At 41.3% G+C, this 18030-nt stretch overlaps 1 protein-coding gene across 1 annotated transcript in view; it reads right to left on the bottom strand.

The window, feature by feature from the left end:
* Positions 1-18030, bottom strand: part of megf11 (multiple EGF-like-domains 11) — a 322648-nt gene that overhangs the window by 98420 nt on the left and 206198 nt on the right. Inside the window, exons 4-5 of the mRNA XM_048615768.1 lie at positions 15251-15371; positions 8311-8447 (exon numbers count right to left, since the gene is read on the bottom strand). Coding sequence (XP_048471725.1) covers positions 8311-8447; positions 15251-15371 — 258 coding nt within the window. The remainder of the gene's footprint in view (positions 1-8310; positions 8448-15250; positions 15372-18030) is intronic.

Below are 18030 nucleotides of genomic sequence, written 5' to 3'. Positions count from 1 at the left end.
TTCACTAACTGTTGTACTGCCTAAAATCAATTAAGGAAGAAATTCCTTTTGACTTACTCTGATTTAGATTTTCTTCCTGTTACCACTGCTGAAAAGACTACTGGCTGCCAATTTACTGCCTCTGTGTAGATATGTGACACGAAGGAGACTGGACGATGCATTGGCTAATTTTCCTGGTTTCAGCCACAGGTATTATCAGGACAAGGGATTTGGAATTTGAAGGCCAAACACTTACCCATTGTTGAGTTACAATCAGTCCAAAGCCTAGCATTCATGGTCAGTCAATTTATTGGGGCACATTTGACACTCTGACACTGTCATTCTGGTGTTGCTTCCAAGCAGTGCTGCTAGAATTCTCCTTTCCAGATATGGTGGAATCTCTTTTGCTGGTGAAGATCATGCTGGGCGCCTGCCCTTCATGCATCAATAGTCCTGTATCTGGAAATGGATTAGGGTCACAGTGGGATTGGGAAAATGAACCAAAGTCCCACCCAACCTGGTGGGAGAAGGAAAATTAAGCCCTGTGTCCAAGAGATAACACAAATAATATTCCAGTATTGTGCTTCACTTCTTTCATTTGTTCACTAATATATGAGATAAATTGGAAAAAGGAACAAGACAAGGGAGTACACAATGAATGGCAAGATATGAGGAAGCTCAGAGGAACTAAGGGGTCTTGAGGTTCTCTCCACAGATCTCTGATAGTTTAATAGGCTGTTAAGATGGCATATGGGGCACTTGCCTTTATCAGTAGATTAAGAGGAGGGAGGTTATGTTGGAACTGTACAGAACTTTGGTTAGGCAACAGCTGGAGTACTGTGTGCAGTTCTGGTCGCCAATGATAGGAAAGATGTGATTATGCTGGAGGAAGTGTGAAGGAGATTCATCAAGACGTTGCCTTAGATGGAGCATTTCAGCGATGAATAGAGGCTGGATAAGCTCACGTTGTTTTCTTTGGAGCAGAGAAAATTGAGACAGGTCCTGATAGAGTTATGTAAGATAACAAGAGGCATGGACAAGGATACAAAAAGCAGTTATTCCCCTTAGACAAAGGGTCAATTAGATAGAGGCATTATTTTAAAGTGAAAAGCAGGAATTTGAGAGGGGAAGAAAAACCTTTTCACCAAGAGGGTGGTGGGGGGTCTGGAAAGTACTGCCTGGGCCGGTAGCTGAGGTGGGAAATCTCACAGTCTTTTGCTCTTCCAGTACAGTTACAACACTGGTATCTAGTTGACAATGAAGAAAATTGCCCAGCTATGTCCTGTACATAAAAGGCAGAACAAATCCAACACAGCCAATTAATGTCCCATCAGTCTACTCTTGAACATCAGTAAAGCGATTGCAAGTGTCATCAACAGTGCCATCAAACAACGCCTGCTCAGCAATAACCTGCTTAGTGTTGCTCAGTTTGGGTTCTGCCAGGGCCACTTAGCTCCTGACCTCATTACAGCCTTGCCTCAAACATGGACAAAAATGTTACATTAAGGAGTCCTAGTAAAACTAGACTTAATGGGTTTTAGGAGACAAACTCTCCAAGGATTGGAGTCATACCTGGCACAGAAGAAGCTGACTGTGATTGTTGGAAGTTAAACATCTCAGCTCTAGGACACTTCTGCAGGAGTTCCTCAGGGTTATGTCCTCAGCCCAACCATCTTCAGCAGCTTCATCAATGACCTTGCCTCCATCATAAGGTCAGAAGTGGGGAGGTTCGCTGATGATTGCACAAGGTTCAGCATCATTTGCAACTCCTTAGATACTGAACAGGTCTATGTTCAAATGCAACAAAATCCAGACAATATCCAGGCTTGGGCTGACAAGTGACAAGTAACATTTGCACCACACAAATGCCAGTCCATGACCATCATACATAAGGTATAATTACAACATTTAAAAGACGGGTACGTGAACAGGAAGGGTTTAGAGGGATATGGAGCCAATGGTGGCAAATGAGTTAGGTCAGATTGGGATGTCTGTTTGATGTGGACAATTTGGACCAAAGGGTCTGTTTCCATACTATATACTCTATGACTTCAAGGAACAATCTTACTACTGCCCATTGACATACAATGGTATTACCATCATTGAATCTCCCACTATCAACATCCTTGGGGTTACCATTGACCAGAAACTCAATTGGGCATGCCACATAAACACAGTGCCGCAACACCATGTCAGAGGCTAGGAATACTGCGGTGAGTGACTCACCTCCTGACTCCCCAAAGCTTGTCCACCATCTACAAAGCACAAGTCAGGAGTGTAATGGACTACCCCAGATAAGCCTAGATGGGTGCAGTTCCAACAACACTCAAAAAGCTTGACACCATTCAGGACAAAGAAGCCTGTTTGATTGGCACCACATCCACAAACATTCACTCCCTCGGTGTACAGCAATAGTGTGTACTATCTACAAGATGTATTGCAGAAATTCATCTTCAGACAAGCACCTTCCAGACCCATGACCACTTCCATCTAGGAGGGCAAAGGCACTTGATATATGGGAACATCACCAGCTGCAAGTTCCCTCCCAAGCCACTCACCATCCTGACTCGGAAATACATCGCCATTTCTTCAGGTCGCTGGTCAAAATCCTCTGTAACAATGTTGTGGGTGAATCTACATTGGGGATCAGGTAGCTCTGTTGCCTGAATGGCTGGTTTTCAACTTTATCTACACCAAAATGGACTGCAGTGGTTCAAGAAGGCAGCTCAGCACCAACTTCTCAATGGCTACCAGGATTGGCAATAAAGCCTAGCTTGCGATGCCCACATCCCATAAATGAATAAAACAAAATGTCATGGTAAAACCAATTCCTCTCTTCTGGTTTTAAAAATTACATGAAAAAAAGATGATTAAGAAATTAGTAGCTATTTTCCCCTTTGCACAGATTTCCTGATGGCTGTGGCTGCAATGTCATCACACAAATAAAAACATGCTCCGGAAGTGTCAAATGATGTAAAGCACACCATAACCTCTCTTTACACTGTTAAAAAAGCATCACACTCATTTATTCAAATAAGGAGTACAAATAGTATAGCTTACTTTTAAAAGCTGGAAGAATGGGTGTAATAGGACTTCGTTAACAAGTTAACTATCTTCCTTTACAAAGTCTATATATGCTATAAATCTATTGCACCTGTAAATTAGATGTATTTAAATTCAATTATAAATATATACTTGCATATGGCTCAATTTAGTGTTTGGATTATACTGGTGGGGCCTTCAATTCCTGCAAGCAAGATTACTACTGGGAGGGAATTCTAACACAGTCAATGATTATCAGGTTTGCTGGGCTAATTCTGTTAGCGCTCACAGATTAATGTGGGTAATTTATAGGAATATTAAGTAACAGATGTTATGTCTTTGTGTTGAAAAGACTTGATGTAAATTACTGCATACACAGGATCTTGAATAATGACCACCAGATTTAATTACATTTTTCTTAATATTCCTGTTGAGTATGTTACACAAACATTTTATTCTGTTACATCCTGGACATTTTCAACAGTTCATAATTAACTGTGAATATTATGGTTTTTGATATTCTAGGTAAATAAGGCAGTAATATAGCATTTGCATTAAGGGGCAAGCATGTAGTCCCAGAATCACAAAAATCAAAAGTCACTTCAGACTAGATAATTCAGCTGCAGAAAATGTGACTGCTAGTTTCTATGTGTGACAGTTCCCTACAACTAATTTCACTCCCTCTCCAGACATTTGACAGCTATGATGTAAAAGACTGCCTTTTCCCCTCAAACTTACTATACAAGGAACAGCAAACTGTAGGACTCCACACAAGGAAAATATTTCTTCTTGTTGAGTATTGAGTTGTCATTCCAAATAACACAATTTACTCTTGCCACAGTCCTTCACTAGTAATGAAAAAATGTACGAACAGAAAAAATAACAATGTATCCACGACACATCAAATATTATGTCTGCATGCGTTTCTACGAAACCTCACTTCCTGTTGTCATATTATTATCAAATGATATTAAATTACATATTAAATCCTATCTCAAACTTAACATGCAATCTACCTATGTAAACTTTTTACAATTACACACTTTCACCAGTGGAGGCTCTATGATGCCTCTGTTTTGTCTCAGTTCCTCTAAACTGTACTAAACAGAAACACCTAGACACCTTCCTAAGCTGGTAAACGTTCGGTCTTTAACTACAATCAATATAATGTACGACTTGAAAATGGAGAAAGAATCGACGCGTCCTGATCTAATTAAGACCATAGGAAGTCAGGGCACAGAAGCAGGCCATTTGACCTAGCAAGTCTGTTCTGACATTCAGTGAATTCACGGCTAGTCCGATAATTCTCAATTCCACTTTCCTCCCTTATCCCCATAATCCTGATTCCCTTATTGATTAAAAATTTGTCTATCTCAGCCTTGAATATACTTAACAACCTAGTGTAACAACCCTCTGCAGTAAAGAATTCCACAGATTTATTACCTCAGAAAAAAAACTACTCCTCATCTCTGTTTTAAATAGGTGAGAGCTTACTCTGAGATTTTGCCCTCTGGTCCTAAACTCCCCTACAAGAGTAACAACCACTCCATGCCTACCTTGACAAACTCCTAATATTTTTAGATGTTTTAATAAGGTCTCCATGTTTTGCGAAACTGCAATGAAGAAATTGATAAAGGGAAAACAGAATATGACCACAAGCAACTGAGTAACATTAAGGCAGACTGCAAGATCACTTTTAGGTATGCAATGAAGAAGATTGCAAGGATGAATATAGGTCCATTACAGTCAGAGTAAGGAGAATTTACAATGGAGATCAGGAGAAAACACACAATTACTTTATGTATGTCTTCATGGAGAAAAATACAGAAAGGCCAGTGAACCAAAGGGCTTGCGAAATGAGGAACTGAAAGAAATTAGTATTAATAAAAAGGTAGCTCTCAGAAAATTACCTGGAATGAAGGTTGATAAGTCCTCTGGATCAGATGAGTTATATTGCAGGACGTGACAACAAATAATGGTTGCATGAGTGGAGACGTTTCAAAATTCTATAGATTCTAGAAAGGTTCTTACAAACTGGAAAGTAGCCCACCATTTAAGAATGGATGTTGGGAAAAAATGGAGAACTTCAGACATGTTAGTTCGAGAGGAGTAAAAGAGAAATGTTGTGATGTATTTCAAAGGATTGGTAACTAGACACTTGGAAAATAATGAAAGGACTGGGCAGCGACAACATGGATTTACAAAAATGAAATAATATTTGATAAACCTGTTGGGAGCTTTTTTCAGGATGTTCCTTGTAGCATAGACAAAGGTTAATTAGAGGATGTGTTACATTTGGATTTTCAGAAAGCTCTGGGTAAAGAAGTTAGTAAACTGAATTAGAGCACATGGGATTGGATGAAATATTGCAATTGATTATGAATTGGTTAACAAACAGAACTGTCATTCTAGGATTGGCAGGCTGAGACTTGTGGGATATCATAAGGATCAGTGCTGGGGTCACAGCTGTTCACAGTCTATACAGTATTTATAAATTTACTGATGACACAGAACTAAGTGGACATATAAATCATGAAGATGATGTTAGGAGGCTTCAAGGGAGCTAAGGCAGACTCGGTGAATAGGCAAGCACGTAGCAAATCGAACATAATGTGAACTCATGTGCAGTTTCCCACTTTGGTAGGAAAAAAAAAACAAAGGCAGTTGTTAGAACCATTGCTGATTTTTCATTATTTTTGTTTCATTCTTTTATCAATTTTGGCTTGGAGTTGTAAAATGGGAACTAAAGATGATTTTCAGACTGTGGGTAACAGTTTGTCTTAAAAGGAAAACAGACCAAACACGATTTTGTTTATTCATGAAGCCAGGCCTGGAAGTTAATCCAGGTTGTTTCCTGATCAAAAGGTTCTACAGAAGTTTCATCACTGAGTAACAGCATTATGTTTAAACAGATTGCAGAAGTTGGCTATTAACCAGATCAGTACCAGGGATTTGGTTCCAGCAAGTCTGGAAAAGACCATATGATCAAGCAGATGGCTGATGTCGAATGGTAACTGGGACTTCATAAACGAGATGATTAATTTACCAGGGAATGGTCAGAGTTTGAATTGGGGTTTGGACTGTGCTTTCTGTGAAGGAAAAGAGTCTGGCTGTCGATGTTACAGCTTGAAGATTTGGAAGCTCCCTGCCTAATCTCGCACTAGCAGCTCTTGGAAGCTCAGAGTTAGAAAAATAAGTTATAAGTATTATTGCTTTTATCTGAGTGCACTAAAAAGATGACACTGATCGATATCTTCAGAAAATCAACCAAGAGAATATCATCCAAGCCAATGGAACAATGCATTGTGGAAACCACCTAAGTAATCCGGCCAGTTCAGTTATTCTCTTTTATTTATCCCATAACTGTGTTTTTCTGTCAATCTTTTGTGTGAATGAGGCTGAAAATGAAGTTTTTTGGGTTTAAAGCATAGACAAATTAGATTACTTCATTGTTTAAATTTGCTCTAAGTTACTATATTGTTAATAAATTGCTAAGTCTTTTGTTTCAATTCCATTCGATTCCATATAAACCGGTGTGTGGAATTGATTTTTCAAAGAGTTTAGGACTGATTATTCAAAAGTCTGGTTAGGATCCATTGAGATCAATTTTGAGGTCTTTGAAGGTTATAATTTTACTGTGTTGTGAATATAGAAGTAGAAAGGCCGATATGGTTCAGCCGTCTGTCTCTGTATTGCAACACAGTTTATTTCTTAAATGGTGAGTGTTTGGGAATTGTTGATGTGCAAAAGGACTTGGCCTTGTTCATGATTCACTAAAAACTAGCATGCTGGTTCAGCAAATAGTTAGGAGGTAAATAGCATTTTGGAGGATTTTGTGGTGCAGTAGTAGTGTCTCTACCTCTAGGCCAGGAGACCTAAGTTCAAGTCCCACATACTCCATAGGTGTACCGTAACATCTCTGAAAAAATTGTTTAAAATGTTTAGTATACTGGCCTTCAGAGCAAGAGGATTTGAATCAGGTGTTTTGCTGCAATTGTGCAATGCCTTGGTGAGTCCACACTTGGAGTATTGTGTACAGTTGGTGCCCTTAAGGAAGGATATACTTGCCACGAAAGAACTGCCATGGAGATTCACCGAACTAGATCGTAGGATTGTCCTATAAGGACACAGTAAGGAAATCAGACCTGTATTCTCGAGAGCTTCAAAGAAAGAGTGGCGATCTCATTGAAATTAATAAAATTCTTACTGGGTTTGGCAGGGTGGATGTAGATAGAATGTCTCCCTGGCTGTTGAGTCTAGAATAGTGTAGATAGTCTCTGAATAAAGGATAGGCCCTTGAAGAGAGACATGGGGAGTATAGTAAATCTTTGGAATTCTCTACCCAGACAGCTGTGGAAATTCACTCAATGAGCATTTTCAAGACAAAAACTGATAGATTTCTGAATTTTTTTTCTTCATTCATGGGATATTGATGTAACTAACTAGGCCAGATACTAATGACATCAAGGGATATGGGGTAGCATGAGAAAGTGATATTGAGGTAGATGATCAGCAAAATGGTGGAGCAACTTCAACAGGATGAATGGTCCATTCCTGCTTCTATGTTCCTATGGCTTAAAATATTAACACTGTTTCTCTCTACAGATGCCTGATAACAAGTTTTTCTAGCTTTTTAAAAATCTTATTTCAGAGTTCCAGCATCCATCGCACACTGTTTTTGTGCTGTAGCTGCCTTGTAAGTGTTTAAAAGAAAATCAACTGCTTCCCTTAATGTGTGCTATGTATTAAAGCCTGTTGGTGAACTTTGCCCTGAACAAGCCAGGACATGGTATATATGTATTTTGCACTGCAGTGATATTTGGTGGTTTTAGATGTGCACCTATCCTACTCATTAAGGGATGATCATTTCTGTAGAAGAGAGTCAAGACTCCTGTTCGTTAGCTAACCTGCCCATTTTCCCTTTCAAAACCTTACTGAATACAAGGCAGCCCAATCATCATTAATTCAAAGTATTATCCATTAAAACTGCAGATGAAGATACATTCTAAATTCTTATTTTAGTATGACAGTAGTGTCCACCTGGGATTCTTAAAATAAAAGCACCATTTTTTGCAATGAAATCAATACCTCCATGTTGTGGGAGCAGCAACCCCACTCTTAAGTATTAAATTTTGCATCTATTTTATTTCCAGAAAAAAAGTAATTAAATAGGCCAATTTCTACCCACAATCAGTATGAACAACCCACTTTTATTATCCGATTTGTACCTCAGGAGAGGAGGTTAGAGAATGTAAGCCATGTTTACTGCCACATGAGATTTGTTCTTACCTGTCACCTGTATATCCAGCTATACAATGGCATTTGCCAGTCACATGGTCACACTGCCCGCCATTATGACAAGGACAGTCTTGGGTACAGTTGATGCCAAACTTTCCAAATGGGCATGGCTGTGCACAAACCAATCCCTACAACAAGGGTAAAATAAAAATCTCCATTATTTTTACATTTCAAACAGAATTTTCAACGGATGGGCATATAAATGAATAACACTTTATTAATGAAGTAAGAAGCATACTTTTCTGGTGAAACGTCGTAGATAAATGAAATGTGCCCAATTATCCATTAGGCAACCTTAATATGTATTAGTTAGGACCTTGAAGCATAAGTTATTCATTGTACAATCGCCTCAATGGATTAGTTTGCATTTTAAGATGATTCATTTTATTTTAACCCTCTGAATACTCTATGCGGATTTATTCAATCTGGCAATGCAGTAACTATTCTTTGTGGAAAATTGATGTTAAAAAGCATTACTAAAAGTTGTCATGCGATAACCATTGAGAAATCTATGCATTTTTGTAAATTACTTGAAAACCTAGCAATGATTTTTGTCCTGTTATACAGTATTGATATGGAATATGTAATGCAGGAATATTTACTAAGCATGAAAAGTTATTTTTTGTTCCTCTAAACAGTTGCTTGCATCAACTGTAGTTTGAATGAACAACTTTTCAGCAATGAGAAACTCTATTCTCACACTGAAGAGAACTTCCTGATAACTAGTTGGGTATTATACAGTATTCCAAAAGGTCATTAGAAGGATAAAACTGGAACCAATCTTTACACATTCATAATCTTTTATTTACAAAGATGCATATTATAAGCATATACTGTACTTCCTATCCCAATCATCACAGTTTCAGTCTGTGTCTGTTTATGGAGGCACACGTGCATCTCCAGTTAATGCCCATCACCTGCGAACAATTAAACATTGATGATCAGATTGGTTGTTATCTTGGATTTGATCCTGCAGTTGTATAGTTATTCAAAGCCTTTACACTGAATATCACCTGGTTCCATAGAACTCCTGCTCAGTTTGATCTGCCAGAGCATTTTGTTTGCTGCACAAGACTGCAGTGTTAGAAATGAATCACACATAGGTTGTAAATGTTTGGCGTGAGCCCACATTCTGTAAATTATCTTGTCAGCTATATAAATCATCATTGTCCACTTTAATATACAAGTCTAAATTTTGTGAACCTTGCAAATTATCCCTTAGGTGCCCAACAATGATTGAATGCTAGGGCTATTATTTTGCAGACCTTAAAAATGAAAAGGGAATTACATTCAATTCTAGCAGCATAAGTGGTTTGGTGGAAGCATATATGGAAATGTATTTCCAGAAGGAAGTCAGGGCAGTGTCCTAGGTCCAACCATCTTCAGCTGTTTCAGCAATGATCTTCCTTCCATCGCGTGGTCAGAAGTAGGGATGTTTACTGATGCCTGCACAGTGAGCAACTCCTCAATTTATAAAGAAGTTCTTGTCCATAGGAAGCAAGACCTGGGCTTGTCTAATAAGTGAAAAGTAAAAATCACGTCACACAAATAGCAGGTGATGACAGTCTCCAACAGAGAATCTAACCATCACTCCTTGACACTCAATGGCATCACCAACACTGAATTCCCCACTATTAAGTTTCTGTGTTGATGTTGACTAGAAACTGAATTGGACCAGTCAAAATAATACTACGGCTACAACAGCAGGTTAGCGGTTAGGAATTCTAAGGCAACTCACTCAACTCCTGATTTCCTAAAGCCATCTACAAGGCATAAGTTAATTTGTGATGAAATACTCTCTGATGAAATATCTCAATGAATACAGCTCCAACAAGACTTATGAAACTTGACACAATCTAGAACCAGAGATAACAAGGTGTAGAGCTGGATGAACACAGCAGGCCCAGCAGCATCAGAGGAGCAGGCAGGCTGATGTTTCGGGTGTGGACCCTTCTTCAGAAATGGAGGAGGGGAAGGGGTCTCTGAAATAAATAGAGAGGGGGGAGGCGGTGAAAGAAGGTGAATAGTGAAGCAGATAGGTAGAGAGAAGACGGACAGGTCAAGGAAGCGGGGCTGAAGCTAGTAAAGGTGAGTGTAGGTAGGGAGTTGGGATGGGGGTTGGTCAGTGAGGGGAAGGTTTTCTGGGGGCCTGGGATGGAAGTGAAGAAGGAGGTGTAGGGGCAGGTGTAGCACCTCCTGCGGTTGCAGGGAAATGTGCCGGGGGTGGTGGACCAACCCCCATTCCAAACCCCTACCTACACTCACCTTCACTAGCTCCATCCCCGCCTCCCCGACCCATCCGTCCTCTCTCCACCCACCTGCCCCACCATCCACCCTCCATCACTGCCTCCCCCTCTCTCCATCCACTTCAGAGCCCCCTTTCCCTCCCCCACCTCCAAAGAAGGGTCCAGACCTGAAACGCCAGCCCTCCCGCTCCTCCAACGCTGCCCGGCCTGCTGTGTTCATCCTTAGATTGTGACCTGTGTTCACAATCAGGAGCATCCTTCCTCCATTAACACTGTCCAGTCCTGTTTGAATATGAGATAGTAGGAACTGCAGATGCTGGAGAATCTGAGATAACAAGGTATAGAGCTGGATGAACACCGCAGGCCAAGCAGCATCAGAGGAGAGGAAGGCCGACGGCTCGGGCGTAGACCCCTCCCCCCCCCGAAATGGGGGAGGGGAAGGGGGCTCCGAAACAAATAGGGAGAGAGGGGGAGGCGGATAGAAGATGGATGGAGGAGAAGACAGGCGGAGAGGAGACAGACAGGTCAAAGAGGCGGGGACGGAGCCAGCAAAGGAGAGTGCAGGTGGGGAGTTAGGGAGGTGATAGGTCAGTCCAGGGAGGACGGACAGGTCAAGGGGGCGGAATGAGGTTAGTAGGTAGGAGATGGGGTGGGGCTTGAGGTGGGAGGAGGGGATAGGTGGGAGGAAGGACAGGTTAGGGAGGCAGGGACAAGCTGGGCTGGTTTTGGGATGCGGTAGGGGGAAGGGAGATTTTGAAGCTTGTGAAGTCCACATTGATACCATTGGGCTGCAGGGTTCCCAAGCAGAATATCAGGTGCTGTTCCTGCAACCTTTGGGTGGCATCGTTGTGGCACTGCAGGAGGCCCAGGATGGACATGTCGTCTGAGGAATGGGAGGGGGAGTTGAAATGGTTTGAGACTGGGAGGTGCAGTTGTTTAGTGCGAACCGAGCGTAGGTGTTCTGCAAAGCGGTCCCCAAGCCTCCGCTTGGTTTCCCCGATGTAGAGGAGGCCACAACGGGAACAGCGGATACAGTATACCACATGAACAGATATGCAGGTGAATATCTGCTTGATGTGGAAAGTCTTCTTGGGGCCTGGGATGGGGGTGAGTGGGGAGGTGTAGGGGCAGGTGCAGCACTTCCTGCGGTTGCAGGTAAAAGTGCCGGGTGTGGTGGGGCTGGAGGGGAGTGTGGAGCGGACAAGGGAGTCCCGGAGAGAGTGGTCCCTCCGGAAAGCAGATAAGGGTGGGGAGGGAAAAATGTCTTTGGTGGTGGGGTCAGATTGCAGATGGCGGAAGTATTGGAGGATGATGCGTTGAATCCGGAGGTTGGTGGGGTGGTACGTGAGGACGAGGGGGATTCTGTTTTGGTTGTTATTGCGGGGAGGGGGTGTGAGGGATGAGTTGTGGGAAATGCGGGAGACATGTTTGAGGGCGTTCTTGACCACTGGGGGGGGGGGGAAGTTGCGGTCCTTGAAAAACGAGGATATCTGAGATGTACGGGAGTGGAATGCCTCATCCTGAGAGCAGATGCGGCGGAGGCGAAGGAATTGGGAATAGGGGATGGCATTTTTGCAGGAAGGTGGGTGGGAGGAGGTGTATTCTAGGTAGCTGTGGGAGTCGGTGGGCTTGAAATGGATATCGGTTTCCAGGTGGTTGCCAGAGATGAAAACAAAGAGGTCCAGGAAGGAGAGAGAGGTATCAGAGATGGTCCAGGTGAACTTAAGTTTGGGGTGGAAGGTATTGGTGAAGTGGATGAACTGTTCAAGCTCCTCGTGGGAGCATGAGGCGGTGCCGATACAGTCATCAATGTAACGGAGGAAGAGGTGGGGTTTAGGGCCAGTGTAGCTACGGAAGAGGGACTGTTCCACGTCCTGGACTGACCTATCTCCTCCCTAACTCCCCACGTGCACTCGCCTTTGCTGGCTCCGTTTTCTCCTCTATCCATCTTCTGTCCGCCTCCCCCTCTCTCCCTATTTGTTTCAGAGCCCCCTTCCCCTCCCCCATTTCTGGGGGGGCGGGGTGGGGGGGTCTAGGCCCGAGGTGTCAGCCTTCCTGCTCCTCTGATGCTGTTTGGCCTGCTGTGTTCATCCAGCTCTACACCTCGTTATCTCAAATTCTCCAGCATCTGCAGTTCCTACTATCTCTGAAATAATCTAGAACCATGCAGCCCACTTGATTGGCACTCTGTCCACCACCTTCAACATTCACTCCTTCCATCATCGATGCACGGTAGCATCAGTGTATACTATCTTCAAGATGCACTGCAACACCTTCCAAACGTGATCTCTATCACCTAAAAGGGCAGGGGCAGCAGAAGTATGGGAGCACAACTACTTGCAAATTCCCCTCCAAGCCATACAATGGGATAATTTGGAACCATATTGTCTTTCCTTCACTGTCACTGAATCAAATCCTTAGAACTCCCCAACCTCTGAAGGGCTGCAAGATTTCCAGAATTCAGCTCACCACCACATTCTTGAAGGGTTATTAGGGATGAACATTAAATGCTGAGGCCTAGCCAGCAATGTCCATGTTTTGTGAACAAATAAGACAAAATTCACATGTGTGAAAATTTAAAGGCCAGATTACTTTAGCTAAAAACTCAAGTAAGCTGGCATCTATGGATTTAAACTACACTGTAATGAGAATACATTAACTCAGGCATTTCCTATAGACAGTGTAAAGAAATAAGAGAGAAGTGTAGCACAGAAACAGGCCCTCCAAGCCTGTGCTGATCATCATGCCCTAACCAAACTAACAAACAAATCTTCTGCCCTTATTTTGTCCGAATCCCTTTATTCCCTCCCTATTTACATGACCATCCAGATGCCCCTTAAATGTCGCCAACGTGCCTGCTTCCATCACCTCTTCTGGCAGTGCGTTCCAGGCTCCTACTATTCTCTGTGTGAAAAACTTCCCTCGCACATCTCCCTTAAACTTTCCCGCTCTCACCTTGAAACTGTGCCCCCTTGTAATTGAAACTTCAACCCTGGGAAAAAACCTCTGACTATCCACCCTATCTGTACCTCTCATGATTTTGTAGACTTCTATCAGGTCTTCTCTCAGCTGCCGTCTTTCCAGTGAAAACAAACTTTCCTCATAGCCAATGCCCTCAAGACCAGGCAAAATCCAGGTGAACATTCTCTGCACTCTCTCCAAAGCTTCCACATCTTTCTGGTAGTGTGGCGACCAAAACTACACCAGTGTACCTCTAGCCACATTGCAGGTTGGTATGTATGCTGACTCCCTACCTTCGATTGAGAGCTGGGCCAATTCTAGGCTGTGTATTTCAGTTTTAGAAATTAGCTTTTTTTTTAAATTCATTCATGGCATTTGATATCACTAGCCAGGGCAGTATTTACTGACCAGAGGGCAGTTTAGAGTCAACCACATTGCTGTGGGTCTGGAGTTACATGCAGGCCAAACCAGGTAAAGATGGCAGATTTTCCTTCCCTAAAGGACATTAGTGAATCAGATGGGTTTTTCTGACAATTGGCAATAGTTTCATGGTTATCATTCATCTCTTAATCCCAAATTCTTTTTAGTGAATTCAAATTCCACCATGGCAGGATTTGAACCTGGGTCACCAGAACATAACCTGGGTCTCTGGATTACTAGCCCAGTGATAATGCCACTAGGCTAACACCTATCACCTTCCCTCTAATTAACAGTTAATGTACACTTGGTCCAAGGTGTCTGTGAAGACTGATTTTGATTTCTAAATTGGATTTGGGTGGAATTTTCCAAAGTTTCTTTTTCCACATTGGGCCAGTGCTCTTTGTTTCCTTTGCCTCAGGCGATTTCATAGTTGTGGAGGGAGAAACAGTCTAGTTATAATAGTACAGATGCTACCTTTTCATACTTCTGCATGAATTGGTTATATATATTAACCATTCCAAGCCATTAGCACTGTGGATTTTGAGATGATACGCTTATTCATCTGTTTTCTGATTGTCCCAAAACATTCCTTCCTGTATGAAGGTTCAAAACTTTTTATGAATTTCTTTCAATGTACATACTGTTAAACCGTAACCTTCAGCATTGGTAAGTTGCACAACTATATACGTAGTACAAATTTACCAAGGTAGTCACCAAGACAAATAACCGCAGATAGTGCTCCAGAAGCAAAAGAAAAATGACCTGTACTTTTGGTAGTAGGAAGGTAAATTTCCAGCAGATAAAAGGAATAACACTGAATATTGAAAATCTGAAAAGATTTAAACATGATGGAAATACAATGGTGACCTGTCTCCAGTTCGGATAAAACATACTAAATGAAATGTTACTTTGTCCTTTTTTTTCAGATGCTGATGGGCCTGATGTGTATTTCAAGCATTATTTTCTTTTATTCAAAAAAATCCACGCTACTAACATCAGAATCAATATTAGCGAACATTCGTTGGATGATCAATACCTCTGATGATGAGGAAAAAAAAAACAAGTATAGTGGATGTCAGAAATTGGAAATCAAAATAGAAACGCTGGAAATACTCAGCATATGTAGTAGCATCTGTGGAGTGAGAAACAGAGTTAACGTTTCAGCCGAAGGACCTTTCTGTTTCTGCTTCCATAGATGCTGACGGATCTGCTGAATATTTCAAGTATTTTCTGATTTTACCTTTAATGATGAAGTTGCCTTATTAAAACAAAATTATGAAGGAAGCTTTTTTCTTTAAACATACCATCCAACCAGCTGGACAAGTGCAATCTCCAGTGATATGGTGGCATTTGCCACCATTCTGACATGGGCACCGTAATTCACAGTGGGCTCCATGACTGCCAGATGGGCAGTGTTCTTCACAACTGCAGATTAAAAGTAGACAATACAGTTGGTTATTACAATACAGAGCTGAAATTGATCAAAATTCTAATTTACAGGGCATACTTTCCCTTATTTATATCTAACTATATGAATACTCAAGTATGTTAAACTAATATTATTGAATCTGATAATCATCATTGGATCCAGTATAAATTTCATGACAAGAATTTTCTGTCTGCCACTATATTTCAACACCAGGCTGTTTTGTGTTTGATGGTGCTTTTTGTAATATCCCACTGGAGAGACAGAAAAAGAACAAGGAAGAAACAGAAGGAAAAATTAATGAGAATGAAGCCTTGTGCTAAAATTGTATTACGACTTATTTGAAGACACTCAGACTATTTTTCTTTTACATTGTGATTAATAATAAACGCGCCTTTAGTGTTTCATGCTGCTAGCTTTTCTATTTAATTGAATCAGCCTTAGAATTCAGTTTCAGCAATTACGGTGCTATGTATTATTGTGAAAGACAGTATATATAAGAAATTTAAAGAAGAAAAATCCTCTATGGTGTTTTTAATGTATTGTGTACAATTTACATTGCCAGGTTTGTTCAATCACGTTTGTTATTTAAGTAGCTAAAGCTTTAACAGTGGTAAAATTTGAAATTTTCTCTACTTTCGTGGGCAACTAAGTCCGTTATGAATCTGCACTAATACTCAAATGTGACCAGTAACATTCCACACATATTGTGGGGGTCAAATTTGCCTTGTCCTGTTTTCATGTATGAAATGGTTGGAATGCATACGTGCTGGAATGGACGTCTGCAGGCTGGTCATTTTTAAGGACACCTGTTTGGGTTATTTTTAACACTGATGGCAGATCTCAGGTGGTTCCTAGGGATAGGAAGGGGAGGAGAATAGGTTCCACTTTACAATAAATCATTGGTGGTGGCCTCCAACTGGAAAGAGTAGGTACAGAACATGTCCAGCCATATTTCAGAATTGGTTTGCAGGACAGGTGTTGAACACCTAATGCCTATACAGGACACCTTTGTTTGTTTTTTATGGCTGTTAGGGTGTTTATAAATTTCAGGCAAACTAATATGGTGTCAGATTTACTTCAGGTTCTTGGGGAACATACTCACCCCAAATTGACACTTTTTACCTCTGTTCTGCCCATGACAAAGTGTGCCATGGAATCAAATTTTACTCTCCATTCATTTTCAATAATTTGTACATCTAGTTGAACACTTGCTTATTGGCTAACTTCAATCTACTACAGGGAGACTACTGTATTTAGAATTAGCCCAATGATAGTGGAAGAAGAAATTTAACCTCTTTAATTATGCAGTAAAATATTCAACAGTAGTGTACACCATGTGCAACTAATACCCAGAAGGCTTTTCACAAACTGCGCAGATAGATATATATGCCTTCTGGTACAGGAAGAACAACTCTAGTTTTATGTTATTTGGCCGATGATACTTACTTTGACATTTTGTGTCAGCTTGTGGTTCTGTTGTATTATCTTGCTTCTTTCAGTCTGAAACCCGTGATAAGGAAGTGATATTCAGTCACAAAAATGTAGCTCGCCTCCAACGAGTAACAATGCATTCGGATATGCTACATGTAAATATCTGCAGTCTACAGGAAAGACCTACCTTGGGATTTGGGTTCCTCAGAATCATGTATAATACTTTTTGTGAGAAGTGTAAGAGGTTCTCTTAGTGACTTATTCCAGTGCTACTAAGTAGGTGCTTTGGTTACAGATACTGCACTGTACTGTAAAGAGTGTTTTCCCCATTTCTCAATGGAGGTCTCATTATAGTCAATGGCAGAGTTTCACCCTTACTTAGACGATATCTTGAATTGTGCTAGATTAGACAATGGTATTGCATCCCAAAATGGGTTTGCAGTTTCAAAGATACACAAATCTCAAATGAACAAATAAGGAAACATAGATGCCCCATTGCTTTGGAGGAAGAAAAACATGGAGGGAACATGCTAACTCTAATGCTAATACAGGAAAGATGTGGAAGCGTTGGAAAAGGTGCAGAGGAGATTTACCGGGATGTTGCCTGGAATGGAGGGAAGGTCTTACCAGGAAAGGTTGAGAGAGCTAGGGCTTTTCTCTTTAGAACGACGAAGGATGAGAGGTGACTTGATAGAGGTGTACAAAATGATCAGAGGTATAGATAGAGTAGACAGCCAGAGACTTTTTCCTAGGGTGGAGGTAGCTATTACGAGGGGGCATAGTTTTAAGGTGAGTGGAGGTAGATATAGGGGAGACGTCAGAGATAGGTTCTTTACTCAGAGAGTGGTAGGGGCGTGGAATGCATTGCCGAAGAGGGTAGTGGAGTCGGCCTCATTACGGGCATTTAAGCGGCTATTAGATAGGCATATGGATGATAGTATAAGGTAGCGGTGGAGGTTAGATAGACCTTAGGTTTTGGGTAAAAGTTCAGCACAACATCATGGGCCAAAGGGCCTGTACTGTGCTGTACTGTTCTATGTTCTAACTTAAACCATTTATTATACCTTTTCACATCAATTATGCCTTCTCCCAAACTGCTAATACCGAATTTTCACAATCATGAATGGGCTGGACAGAATAGATGGGAAGAAACTATTTCTGCTTGTAAAAGGGACGGGAAGAAGATGGCATAGATTTCAAGTGACCTACAAATGATGCAAGGGT

This window comes from Rhincodon typus, chromosome 33 (assembly GCF_021869965.1).
Source record: "Rhincodon typus isolate 14 chromosome 33, sRhiTyp1.1, whole genome shotgun sequence".
Classification (NCBI taxonomy): Eukaryota; Metazoa; Chordata; class Chondrichthyes; order Orectolobiformes; family Rhincodontidae; genus Rhincodon; species Rhincodon typus.
This window is presented reverse-complemented; position numbering and strand designations above follow the sequence as displayed.